The sequence below is a fragment of a genome, unplaced genomic scaffold (assembly GCF_019419815.1).
Source record: "Pyrus x bretschneideri cultivar Hongxiangsu unplaced genomic scaffold, Pyrus_bretschneideri_v1 Contig10, whole genome shotgun sequence".
Taxonomy (NCBI): Eukaryota; Viridiplantae; Streptophyta; class Magnoliopsida; order Rosales; family Rosaceae; genus Pyrus; species Pyrus x bretschneideri.
In genome coordinates this window covers 1882604-1896909 of record NW_025999391.1, presented here as the reverse complement: position 1 = coordinate 1896909, position 14306 = coordinate 1882604, and the positions used below count along the sequence as shown (strand labels likewise).

General features: G+C 35.0%; 1 protein-coding gene across 1 annotated transcript; it reads left to right on the top strand.

Annotated features, from left to right (window-relative positions):
* Positions 1 to 8549: 8549 nt before the first annotated feature.
* Positions 8550 to 11309, top strand: LOC103946593 (pentatricopeptide repeat-containing protein At4g35130, chloroplastic). Its single transcript, XM_009357321.3, has one exon. The coding sequence runs from the start codon at positions 8663 to 8665 to the stop codon at positions 11084 to 11086; it is 2424 nt and encodes an 807-aa protein (XP_009355596.2). The 5' UTR covers positions 8550 to 8662; the 3' UTR covers positions 11087 to 11309.
* The last annotated feature ends 2997 nt before the right edge of the window (positions 11310 to 14306 follow it).

The following is a 14306-nucleotide window of genomic DNA, read 5'->3' as shown; positions in this document are numbered from 1 at the left end:
AAGGACTGTACTGTTCGCTTTTCAATTTGAAAAACTATTTTGATGGTGTTAGTTAATTTTAAAGACCATTTCAGGTAAAACCCCATCGAAGATAAACATAACAAATAGTGACTTGGAGAGATCCTCTTTAAGCGTGTACGCGTCATTTCTTTTTGCACCAACCTTCAACATTACAATTTTGATCTGTTTAGAGCTTTGCTTGTGAAAGCCATTGGTGTGTGGTAAGGCTGGGTTCAGTTCAAATCGGTTTGGTTTTTTGTCGAAATCAAAACAGAACCGAAATTTCAGTTCATTTTTTTTCGATTTGGTTTTTTCTGGTTCGGTTTTAGTTATTTTTTTTTTCTTTTTCAAAAAATGAAAAAAAAATTGAAATCTTAAATTTTGTCAAAGTGATAGTATTACATTATCACTTTTCATTAGTGATAGTATTGAGCTAAAAAGGAACCTGGATGCTAAAAAATAAAAAAACCTTGAAAGTTTAAAGCGAGCAGCCCCCATGCACTCTGAGAGTCAATCAGATTTTGTGTGTTTCTTTCTCACCCTTTGCCGTGACTGATTGATAGGAATCCAGATTCAGAGGGAAGCAGATTATGAAAAAGAACTGAATAGATTAATTAATTTACCACACTGCAACTAATGCCACGTTTAACATATAAAACTAAGAAAAAGTATGTATTTTAGGTCAAACCACTAAGTAGCTAGTGATTATTATATGCTTAAATATCATGTATTTTAGGTCAAAAAATAAAAAAATTTGAAATCTTAAATTTTAACATCTCTAGCACAACCATAACATAAACATACCAACTAGAATCAAAGAAAATGAAAATAAACATTTAAAGTTCAACTAGAATCATAATATAAAGGCTTTTATTAATATTTTGGGTTTAAAGTTTGACAACACATTGGGCTTACAAAATGGGTTTAAAAAATAATACCCAAAACAAATAAGTAAATTAATTTAATTAATTTGGTTTGGTTTCTAGACCACTAAAACTAAAACTGAACCAAAAGAATTCGGTTCGGTTCAATTTTTTCGGTTTCGGTTCGGTTCGATTTTCGATTTTTTGAACCCACCCATAATGCGTGGCATTTACACGTATAATTAAGTAATGAATGGTCATATAAAATTATAAAATCTAATGATTGAATAAGTGACCGACTAGTTTTTCAAGTTAAAAGGTGAACCCCGTTTCATTAATATTTTAGAAGTTATATACCATAGTGTTGGATTATAGATTTTTACATGAAACATATAACAGGATATATAGTATATTTACGGTGGTAGATCCAATCTTAATATTACTCGTTATCAACTGTTAGTTTAATTTGTGACATGATAGTCTGATTAAACGTAAATACGAAAAGAAAAAAAAATGTAAACTTGATATACATTATTATCTCAATCTTTCTCAGTTTCAGTTGTTGTAAATTGGCTGTTGTGTAGACCCTGTTGACTTTGAATATCACAGCTGAAACCCAATGGGCATAGAATAGAAGTTTCTTTCCAACAAAGTCAAATGGTTGCTATCATTCAATTTAATATTTGATTAAAACTTCTAATTACAACTCAGATGGAAAAATCCCACATTGAGAATTCCTATATAAAGCTCAATCATGGATGTTCCACACAACAAAACAAACTATCAGAAAAATGGGTCTGATCAAGAGAGTATTATTTCGACATTTTCGAGCTGCGATTAGTCGAAAGAGCAATTTGATCGGAAGCAATGAGTTCATGGAGGCCGTTGCAAAAGTAAACGGTGATCATCATCATCAGGGTACTAACGTAATTTCTCATCAGACTCAGGAAGATGGGGTTGTGAGGATGAAGATTCTGGTAAGAAAGCAAGATTTGAAGCAAGTTCTGGAGCTCATGAATGGCGCTGGCATTCATAACCAAGCATCAGTTGTTAGGGTAACATCGTCATTTTCTCTGGAGCAGAGGCCGAGGCTGTTGAAAAAAAAGCAAATTCTGAGAGCCAAACATAGTCGCCAAAGTTCCTGGATCCCGGAGCTGCAAAGCATCCCTGAAGAAATTTAATTAAGCTTAATAATATTACAACAATTTTTCAAGCGTGTATGTTTTACTATATATGTTTAACATATCACTTTGATCTCTGTAAACGTTTTTTCAATTCCTATTGGTTTGTCTCCTTCGACATAATCAGACTATGTTGGTTCTGTGATAGCTTGTTGTCCCCCAGGGCTCGTTCGAAATTATTTTTAAAATAACAAAAAATGCTTTTAGCGAAATTGATTTTGGGTTTCAAAAACACTAAATATGTGTTTCTTGCAGAAATCACTTAAAATGTTTTTTTAGAATTCACTTGCATTTTTATTAAGAATTGATTTCAAAAACATTTTCACTAAAAACACTTTCATCCATTTTAAAAGTATTTCCAAACGAGTCATAATTTGTTTCCAATATTACTAGTTGTGTGTGTGTGTGTGGTGAGAGAATGCCAAATAGGGCAAATACTATCAACGACAGTCATAGAAACAACCAAATCATCGCTAGTCGTTACATAACGAAGACTACAATTCATAATTGTAGAAGGAAAAATAATCCCCGCCTAGCGCCTAGAAGGAAAAATAATTATGGCCTAGCATCTAGACGGCCACCGTCCCGATTAATGCCTAAGCGTTTGAAAATTAAAAAATGGCGCCTAGACTCGCCTAGGTTACGACTCATTTGAATAGAAAATAGATAACTTTCATTTTGCATTTTATTTTTTTCAATAAATTGTAAGAGACTTGTTGAATACTTAAATGAATACACATTATCTGCATGTTCTCCATGTTTTCATTATGTTTCAATACTTCATAATATATATGTCATTCTATTTTGTAGTTTATAATGAAATTATATATATTTTAAGTATAAACTATAAACAAACAATTATTTACACGAAATATAATAGATTTACTTAAATCCCCTAGTCCGCCTAGGACCCCGTCTAGGCGCCGCCTAGCCGCCTAGGCGCTAAGGCCCGGCTCACCGGCCAAGTAGCATCTAACGTATTTTAGAATCTTGAGTGCAAAACAATTGCAATCCCTGGCTTAGCAAAAACAAAAAAAAAAAAAAAACATATCCTCAATTGGTTTAAACTCTATAAACGCGTTGGAAAGAAACCTCTTGGAAGCATCAAATAACATAACAAATGTTAGTAACTTCTTACCAAAGAATGGACACCAAGGTGCGTGAAATGACTGTAAAACAATGTCAATTAGGGTTTTGATTAAACCAATTGACGCTACATATAACCAACTTATCTAAATTTATTAAGGTCCCATTTGATAACAAGTTTCGTTTTTCAGTTTTCAGTTTACACTATAGGATAAATAAGTGTGGGAAAAAAGGGATGTAGAAGAGGAATGAATGATTGTGGCAGAGATGTATAAGAAATGTATAATGCAAGGCACACAATGAAAAAAAAAACCCTAAAACCTTTGGAATTTTGGAAATATAAAAATGTATGATGAAAGACTTAAGTGAAAATGAAAAAACTATTAATTTTAAATTAAATCTTTCCTTCTTTTGTAGAAACTCTCTCTCTCTCTAAAGAGCGTCGTCTTTAGAAGAAACCCTAAACTTCATCATTATTCTTGACGCCGGCCTTTAGTTTCTCCTTGGGGTCGGTGGCAAACAACTTTTCAAACTTGTTTTCCTCCTCCTCCTTCTCTTCATCCTTCTCTTCCTTCCCAAGACCTATGATGGCCCCCTTTCCCTTCTGGATTTTGGGGATCTACACACCTTCTCCGGAAGGAGTGGATGGAGCTGGATTTCTGGACTTTTTGTCTTTCCCCGCACATGGGGTGGCCCCGTTTCCCATCAAGGAACGGTGTAGCAACCCACCATATACGGGTGGTATGGGTAGAGTACTAACTCTGGGCTATTTGCCCATGTATCATGGTAATCTGATTTGGAGTCTTTGGGTTATGATTTGGGGCCTTGCGCTCAAGATCTTCCAAAACTTCGAATCAAATTCCAAATTTGGTGGATCTCACCTCAACACTTGCTTGCTGCTTCTTTCGTGCTTCTCTCCAGTCAAAGACAACTACAAGTTGTCACCCCTAAAAAGAAGCAGCAAGTGGGCATCAACCTTTGGGCTCCTATGTAATTTTCATTTTAGGTATAGATATGAATTTTTACTCATGCATTGTGTGCATGTGTGGCGTCATGTCTGTACCGAACCTTTTTTATGGGCTGTTTTTATTTCTTGCTTTCATTTCCGAAGTCTTTGTAATTTGTCTTCCAGGACTTTGTTATAAAAATTCCCATCGACCAAAAAAAAATATATATATATATACACAAAATGTAAAATTGAGAATTGAAAACGAAATGATTATTAAACATATCTTAAAAGTCTTTTATAACTCCTCCCTCCGAGGGGAAAAACCTCATAATTTACCAATCATGTCTAATAATTAAGCGTCATTAGCTACTTAGTACTACAGTCTAGAGACATTCTTCTTCATTTGTAAGTGAGAGGTCTTAAGTTCGATTCTCGTCAAAGGCGAATTTGAACTACATTAATGCTAGCCCATTGTGAGACTAAGCTCATCTTCATCCCCCTTAGTGTAGATAATATCGTTTGTTAAAAAAAATAATAATAATTAAGCGTCTTTCAACCCCAAAACTTTGGCTCATGTTAGGGTTTATGCGCTGTAGCTTAATAAGTTCATACGATTGTAGGTGGGGGAGAGATTAAGACTAATGATTAGAAACACGCACGGGCCATACAAACAACTCACTATATATATAAGACCCTTTCACATTTTTCATTTCAAAATTTTGAAGCAACCCTAATAATATAGATTCTTCATTCTCGAATGCCACCTGTTTTAATTTGAGCTAAACTCCATCTGATTAATTTAATATCTCAATGAATGTTTTCTCTTTACCTAATCACCAATCTATGATAAACATATATAACAGATAGATTCTCAATCTCGAATGCTACAACTGTTTACAAAGCATTTTAATTTGAACCAAACTACATTGTGATTAATATAATTAATCTCAAAGAATGTTCTCTCTTTACCTAATCATAAATCTGAGACAAAGATAACTGAACTGATAGAGAAACCTAGAGATCTCTATTTAAACGTGTGCACGCGTCGTTTTCATTAGCACCAACCTCCAGCACTAACATACAGGGCTTTGCATGTGAGCTGTCGGTGTGTGCCACAATCCATTCATACGTACGTTCACTTGAACAATGTGGTCATACAAAAATTTTACAATATAAATCTGTTGAATAAAGCAAAAGTCCCCTTCGAATTGTATTGAGACCTTTTGCATAAAAATTCACATCTATTAATTGCACGAATAATTAAGTGGAGATACTATCAATGCTATTAGTGGTAAATCGCCCGTCTCTCTAAAACTTTAGCAAAAACCTAATCATTGAATAAGTAATTCAAGTCTATCAAGACTATGCTACTGCTATGATCAACTTCAAAATGAGACCTTGTTTTACTAACATTTTAGAAATTGATATTTTGATGCGTAAACCTCATTTACATTGTTGATTCGTTTTCTGTTAGCTTAAGATTTTGATGTTTAATTGTTGTTCGGTTGTCTTTCTCCCTTTATCTAACTAAATCCTTACGTTAGAGAAGATGTAAACCTAATATACGCTATTGTCTTATTCCTGTTTGCTTATATTGTTGTAACCTAGTTGTTGTATGGTCCCCGCTGACTTCGAATATAAGTATAACAGCTAAAACCCAATTGGGCACAGGAGTATATTAACAAAGTCAAATGTTCGCAACCATTCAGTTTAATATATTAATTAAAAAAATTAGTTAAAACGCAGAGGGCTAAAACCACATTGGCAATTTCTATATAAAGCTCAATCACAAATGCTATGTTCATAACTACACACAGGTTTAATTAAAGCTTAGTTAAACACACAAAACATAAAAAATCAAATATTCAGAAAAATGGGGCTGATCAAGAGAGTACTATTTCGACATTTTCGAGCTCTGTTTAACCGAAACAGCAATTTGATCAGAAGCAATGCGTTCATGGAGGCCGTTGCAAATGTAAATGGTGATCATCGTCATCAGAGTACTAACGTAATTTCTCATCAAACTCAGGAAGATGGGGTTGTGCGGATGAAGATTCTGGTAAGAAAGCAAGATTTGAAGCAAGTTCTGGAGCTCATGCATGGCAACGGCGTTCATAACCAATCATCAGTTGTTGGGGCATCGTCGTCATTTTCTTTGGAGCAGAGATTATATGTTTTGAGAAAAAAGCAAATTCAAAGAGCCAAACATAGCCGCCAGAGTTCTTGGAGTCCTGAATTGCAAAGCATCCCCGAAGAAATTTAATTTTATAACCTAATTACAACTAAGATTTTCGAGTGTGTTGTTTGACTTTATGTGTTTGACATCATACTTTGATCGCATGTAATCTTTTCTTTTCTTTTTTTCCAATTCATATTGGTTTTTCTTTCAACATAATAAAACTATCCTTGTTGGTTCTGAACTCTATGGTAGCTTGTTATAGCTCTAGTGGCTTTAATTTGGGTTTTGCAAGTCACATACAAATATGAGTTCATGTGATCAATAATTTACCTTCGATCAATTAACAATCCCGGATAGAGGTAACCAATTAGTGGCGAAACCAGAAATTTATCATAATGGGGGCACAACAAAAGAATAATACTTGGCCAAAGAATGAGTAGGAGTTCCTACTCAAAACAGTTCGTTGCCGATCCATAGAACTTAGTGTTTATATTATAACCGTTTATATTATAAATCATTATATAAAGATTGTTTGTGCAAAAAACAATTAAAATTAAGGTTGTTTAGTCACCGAATTGTATAAAAACAAATGAACAAAATTGGTAAAAGTATTACGAACTGTCTATGTATTTGCTACAATAAATTGACTAAACGACTTTAGTTTTAATTTAATTTTTGCATAGATGATCCTTACAAAGTGATTTATAATATGAACGATTCTGATTATAAGCACAAACCTTTGTAATTTGAACATGAAGAGTTTTGAGTAAAAGTTCCTACTCATTCTTAAGTAGCCAAGCATTGTTCACAACAAAAGAGCTCCGAAAGTTGGTTACCTTCCATATATAGTTTTCCTTACAAAATCGTATGTTCTGTAAGCCATATGATTCCTTTGAAAGATATGCATTATATCTAAAATTTAGTTTTCTCAGGTAAACTAAAGCAAACCAATGATAATTATATATTTTAGGGCTCTCAAATATGCATTTGACACGTTAAAAAAACATTTGAGACATATATTTGTTAGTCATGTTTGGAAGTTACTTTAGAACGATTGAAGTCGTTTTTGGTGAAAGTATTTTTGGTTACAAAAGCACTAAAAGTGCATTTTGAAAGAAGCTCATTGATGAGCTTTTTGTAGGAGTACTTCAAAATGTTTTTTTAGAATTCACTTGCATTTTTATCAATTATTGGTTCCAAGTACAATTTTTTCAAAGCGCTTTCAATCATTTAAAAAGTACATTCAAACACATATTTGTACATATCAAATGCTCAATGTTAATTCACTTCTATGATGGTCCTAGTAATGTATCTAATGTAGAACCCTTAATTATTTGCAAAAGAGAGATATTTTGCATAGGTGTTTGCCTTTCTTTGCATGAACGTATCTTTGGGGCCAGCACCGGAATTCAATGGGAACAAAACCATCTTGTTGGGGTCACAGTCATCCATTGATCCCACCTTCCCTCTTCTAGCGTAACCGACCATTTAAAATTACCTCTATTATAATTGTTAACAAAGAGCACATATATTTATGTTCATTAAGAGCAAAGCACAAGTAGTATTTGTGCGTTTAACATGTTTTTCTTGGATCAATGGGGTTAGAGGAATCAAACTTGACATTTTTTTCAATAATGAAAAGAGAGAAGTACCACTAAACCAATATCTAATTGGTATAACATGTATGTTAGTGTAATTATAGTATACAGTAAGTCTAAAGAAGCTAACTCGTTTAGAAGAGTTACTTAAGGAAGTTTGTTTTCAATGTTAATAAATATTTTATGTAGCTAGAGTGAAAACAAAATACTATTATCAACAATCGTAGAAACAAGCAATTCTCGTTACATCATAATGACTATAGTTCACCATTGTAGAAGGAAATGAGTGATTCAACCGCTGAAAACCTTAGCTTAGTAATTATATCTGCAATCGAATTTAGTCTCTAAGACGTGTCTTGGTGTAACCAATTTAGCAAAATTAATCTTTTATACTGCCCTCACTTGGGAGAAAGACATACATGACACAGGTACACACCGTGGTGGCGTCCCCATGCCATTATAATGAAGACGTATAAAGTTTTGTCTCCATATCCTTATTTCATTGGCAAAGAATGTCGCGTGACAGTTTACTCGTGTCATGTAAGTCGTTATTCTCACTCAGATGTTCTAGCTTAACTACGACTACTCTTTGGGCTTAAAATAGCTGGGCTCAAAAGATTCGAGCTGCCCCAGCCCGTTAACGATTGCATATATCGACAGTTTAAAAGTTGTCAGAAATACCTATCATTCAAAACCCGCGGAGGAGGAGGAAGACAGAGTGTGTACCCCTTTTGTTTTTGTCTGTTGAGTAATGAGTTGGAACGGCTATTTTCCCAGCGCCGCCTAATCCCTGAAGCCATTCAAAAATGGCTGCAAGTCTCGCTCACAGTCACAGCTCTTACCTCTACAACTCCACCTCCCCGCCACCGAGCCTTTTACGAAAACGAGCCGCTGAGCCGAAAGCAAACCAAAGCTCCGACCAGCCGAAGTTTCCTAAGTTGGTTCGTGGAATCCGAAAACTATCGGAGAATCCGAGCACCTCGATTGAACCCCTCAACAACTATGCGCTCAAACAGGCTCTTCAAGATCATGTGGAATCTGGGTCCATGGAGGATGCACTCCGGGTGTTTGAGAAAATGTCCCATTCAGATACGTATTACTGGAATGTTATGATTAGAGGTCTCACTGATAACGGGTTGTTCCGGGAGGCGGTTGGTTTTTATCATAGGATGCAAAGTGAAGGTGTTCGAGCCGATAATTATACCTACCCATTTGTGATCAAGGCTTGTGGTGGGTTGTTGTCGTTGGATGAAGGACAAAAGGTTCATGGGAAGTTGTTTAAGGTCGGGTTGGATTTGGATGTTTATATCGGTAACTCGCTTTGTGCTGCGTATGGAAAACTTGGTTGCATAGAGTATGCAGAGAGAGTGTTTGACGAAATGCCTGTTAAAGACTTGGTTTCTTGGAATTCTATGATTGGCGGGTATGCTGCTGTTGGGGATGGTTGGAGGGCTATGGTTTGTTTTCAGGAAATGCAGGTGCTCGGCATGAAGCCTGATAGATTCAGTATGATTGGCGGTCTTAACGCTTGTGCTATTGATTGCTTTCTCCAACCCGGGAAGGAAATCCATTGCCAGGTTCTTAAATGTATGCTTGAATCAGATGTCATGGTGCACACCTCGCTTATCGACATGTACCACAAATGTGGTAGAGTGGACTATGCAGAGAGGTTGTTTGATGAGATTTGCACCAAGAATGTTGTGGTTTGGAATGCAATGATACATGGGTATACTCTAAATGCTCAGCCGCTTGAGTCACTTTCTTGCTTGAAAAAAATGCAAGAGGCAGATAAGTTGATTCCTGATGCTATCACAATGATTAATTTTCTTCCCTCTTGCACACAACTAGGAGCCCTATTGGAAGGTAAATCAATCCATGGCTATGCCATTAGACGAGGTTTTCTCCCTCATATTGTATTTGAAACTGCACTGATCGATTTGTATGGTGCCTGCGGCAGGATAAATTTGGCAGAACGTATATTTGATCAGCTAATTGAAAAGAACTTGATATCGTGGAATAGCATGATTTCTGCATATGTACAAAGTGGACATAACAGGGAAGCCTTGGAATTATTTTGGGATCTCTTGAATGAACCGCTTGAACCGGATGCAATTACATTTTCAAGCATCATACCTGCCTATTGTGAAGTAGCATCCATTGGGGAGCGGAAGCAAATTCATGGTTGTATCACAAAATTGGAGCACAACTCAAATACATTAATCTTGAATGCAACTGTTTACATGTATGCAAAATGTGGGTATCTGGAGACGGCGCGAGAAGTTTTTGATAGGATGATATTCAGGGATACCAGTTCGTGGAACACTATAATTATGGCTTATGCAATTCATGGGTTTGGGAGAATATCCATCGAGTTTTTCTCCAAAATGAGAGAAAATGGCATTCAGCCTAATGAGAGCACATTTGTTTCCTTGTTAATGGCGTGTAGTGTTTCTGGCATGGTTGACGAGGGTTGGAAATACTATAGCTCGATGAAAAGAGACTATGGTATTGATCCTGGAATAGAGCACTGTGGTTGTATGATCGATCTTCTTGGTCGAACAGGTAATCTTGACCGTGCCAAGATTTTTATCGAGGAAATGTCGCTGCTGCCCACAGCCAGAATTTGGGGGTCATTACTGACAGCTAGTAGAAACAACAGAAACATAGAGTTAGCTGAACTTGCTGCTGAGCATATTTTGTCCTCGGAACATGATAATACGGGGTGTTATATCTTGCTTGCGAATATGTATTCTGAAGCTGGGAGGTGGGAAGATGTAGAACGGCTTAAATCTCATATGAAGCAAAGAGGACTCCGGAAAACTGTCGCGTGCAGCTTTGTTGAGACCAAATGTAGGCCTTACAGATTCATCAACCAAGATACGACCCACATTGAAACCTACATGATTTATGCTGTTTTAGATTTGATTCTGAGGAAGATAGGGGAAGATAAATATGTTAACAGTATCACCAAGTTCAGACCGTTGGATTTGAAGAGAAAGAGAGCAAATTCCGCAGAGAGTCACAGTGTAAGATTGGCAATTTGTTTTGGTTTGATCTCCACAGAAATCAGACACCCCGTTGTTGTTAGGAAGAACACGAGAATCTGTGAAGAATGCCATAGCGTTGCAAAGAAGATTTCAGAGATCACCAAGAGAGAGATAATTGTAGGAGATTCGAAGGTCTTTCACCACTTCATTGACGGCAATTGCTCTTGTCGTGATTACTGGTGAGACTAGTTTTGTAGAAACTTCTTGTATATACACAAATATATTGCACGACTGTGTTACAAAACATCTAGGCCTCCTTCGGTGCCTAGGATGGATTTGAGTAGATAACTCACTAGATCCCATGTTAGTTGATAGAACAAATACATGCCAACTTCTAAAATTTGAAGGTCTAAGATTAGTCGTGAAGGAAACGTATCCTTCATGATTGTGCGTAAATTTGACGTCATCCGGTATAATTAGCTTTGGGTTGATGTAATCTAGTGGTCAAGTTGGGTCAAAATGAGGATAATTGAGATAATAAAAGAGATCTAGCCCGGAATTTATTTAGGCCAGACTCTAATCCATGCTGAAATTGTGATTTTGATTAAAATGAATCGATATTATCATGACATTAATCACGTCAATAATTGAATCACTTTGTGGTCATGTTCGCACCAATCTATTAGTATGACTAGAGTAATTCTTAAGAAGTGTGACAACATGTTATTTATACAAACATCATTTCTAATGGAATCTCTACCATCGTATGTACTTAAATTTGAGCATTATGTGACTTCTAATGAGGCGGAGCTCCAATTCCTGTATTAGAGGGACAAAGTAGAGTTCTTAAAATTCTCTTCACATTTGAGGACCACATAAGGGCTATCTTTATTCATTTTTTTAATCACAAATTCTGACTTTACCATGTACTTTTTCAATTCAAATGGGCTCATCGCTTTATTTTTCTTGTTGTTTTGCACAATTATTTGGCGCAACCTGACCGCGACTTCCATCCCTTTTCTTCTTGTTTGCTTATTTTGCCTTCCAATTTTATATGCTTTCACGTTCTATACTCATTTCTCCAAATTATACAATTTATTTTCCTTAGTTTGTTAATTTATTTTATTCATCAATGGCAGGTTTAAGTAAGCTCCAAGTCCAACTAATTATTATATATATATATATATATTATAACTAATTTAATAGTTAAATCTGTATGAACTTATTAATTCTTTTACTCATTTCAAATTCCAAATTACAAAACATAAATTACGTACTTAATCAACAAGAGTTAACTAGTAACATTACAATAATATTTCTAAGTACTTATTGGAAGCATGAAAAATTGATTTGCAAATTATTTAATTATCCACTCGCCGTCCATTCCACAAGTGTTCAACGAAATCATTACAAAGAGCCATGTATCCAACTAGTAGAATTTAAATGTTTTTTTGGTCAAAATGTTTACAAAAATATTTTACGACAACGTAATGTTAAATTAATTAAAAAAAAGTTAACACAAAAATAGAAATTGTACCTAATCAAATTATCACATAAAATCGTAAAAACCTCAAATTTAAGAATCCTTCTATAGGGACTCTTCCATTAGAAGCAATATTCTTTAAAGACACGAAGATGCCTTTAAGTTCCTAAATGAGTTTTTAAAAGTGGTGGTGGGAGTCCCTAAATAGGGAGTTCCATTATAGATGCTCTAATGTCATCTCTAACCGAAAATGCTAAACACTTCCCCATCTAGAAGTATAGTCTTGCAAAAAGTTATTTTTAAATGAACAGTGTCAGTCCATACTTATATATTATCTCTAACCGAATAAGCTAAACATAACTTCCTCAATAATTTATTAGTTTTACATTTATACTTTAAATTTATTGATTAATTTAATTAAATGACCTTTGTCACTTAGTACTACAATCTCATGATATTCATCTTCACTTGTAATTAAGATGTCTTAGGTTCAATTCTCACCAAAGGCGAATTTGAACTATAGTATTACTAGCCTATTGTGAGGCTAAGCTCACCCCACTTCCCTTAGTGTAGATACTATCGTTTGTTAAAAAAAAAAATTAAACAACCTTGAATGTTTTTAAATCTAACCTTTGAATTTGAATTAATAGTTGCAATTAAGAAGCTTAGTTCTAAAAATGGGCTAAAAAGGGGCTATATTTGGCCAACCTAATGCATCTTTGGCCAAATAATGGCCTGTCAGCTTCATAAAATTATAACCTGAACAGCAATTGAAGATGAAATTTTAAACAAATCAGATTATTTTGTAGTTTCAAACCTTTCCCTTCCCATTAAAGATGGCCCAACGGTTAGAAGAAAATTTGCAAAATGGAGCACCATAGATAAATTTGCAAAAGTAAGCACTATGGATCTTTTGCCAAAAGCAAATCTTTTGTCAAAAGCAAAAGTGAGCATGCATGATTAGACTTGTCCTGCACCTGGGTAAATCGACGACCCAAGCAAGTCAAGTTGGGTACTACATGATCTCTCATCCAACTTGTTTCTTTCTATCCCTCTCTCTTGCGCTGGATTATGTCCATCAGGGTTCTGGAGAAGCTTCAACTTGATGAGTCTTTCATTTTAGATATCTCAAGATCCTAATATTTCCTAATCAATATCTTTTTTGATTCAGAGGTAACTTACTTAATTACACAAATTAATTACCATATAATTATAGTCTTCTCTTATAATATTGTACAGCGACTGTTAATTTGTGGTGACTTTTTGGTCCTTCAGAATATTTATAAAGCTCACCAAGATAGAAAAGTTGATTTTTTTTTTTTTTTTTGGTTGTTGTTGTGTATGTTGTTGATGGAAGTGATTATGTTGGTGAAGGAGATTCGAATTCAGTGACCCCGGGTGCGTTCAGGGTAGATTCTAACTGAGATGTATGTCAGTTGGGTCAAAATGAGGATAATTGAGATAATAAAAGAGATCTAGCCCGGAATTTTTTTAGGCCAGATTCTAATCTATGTTGAAATTGTGATTTTGATTAAAATGAATCGATATAATCATGACATTAATCATGTTAATAGTTGAATCACTTTGTGGTCATGTTTGCACCTATCTATTAGTATGACTAGAGTAATTCTTAAGAAGTGTGACAACATGTTATTTATACAAACATCATTTCTAATGAAATCTCTACCACCGTATGTACTTAAATTTGAGCATTATGTGACTTCTAATGAGGTGGAGCTCCAATTCCTGTATTAGAGGGACTAAGTAGAGTTCTTAAAATTTTCTTCACATTTGAGGACCACATAAGGGCTATCTTTATTCATTTTTTTAATCACAAATTATGACTTTACCGTGTACTTTTTCAATTCAAATGGGCCCGTCGCTTTATTTTTCTTGTTGTTTTGCACAATTATTTGGCGCAACCTGACCGCGACTTCCATCCCTTTTCTTCTTGTTTGCTTATTTTGCCTTACAATTTTA

What these genes read in the sequence shown, in the direction of transcription:
- LOC103946593 (XM_009357321.3), top strand. Translation starts at nt 8,663, where the DNA reads ATGGCTGCAAGTCTCGCTCACAGTCACAGCTCTTACCTCTACAACTCC.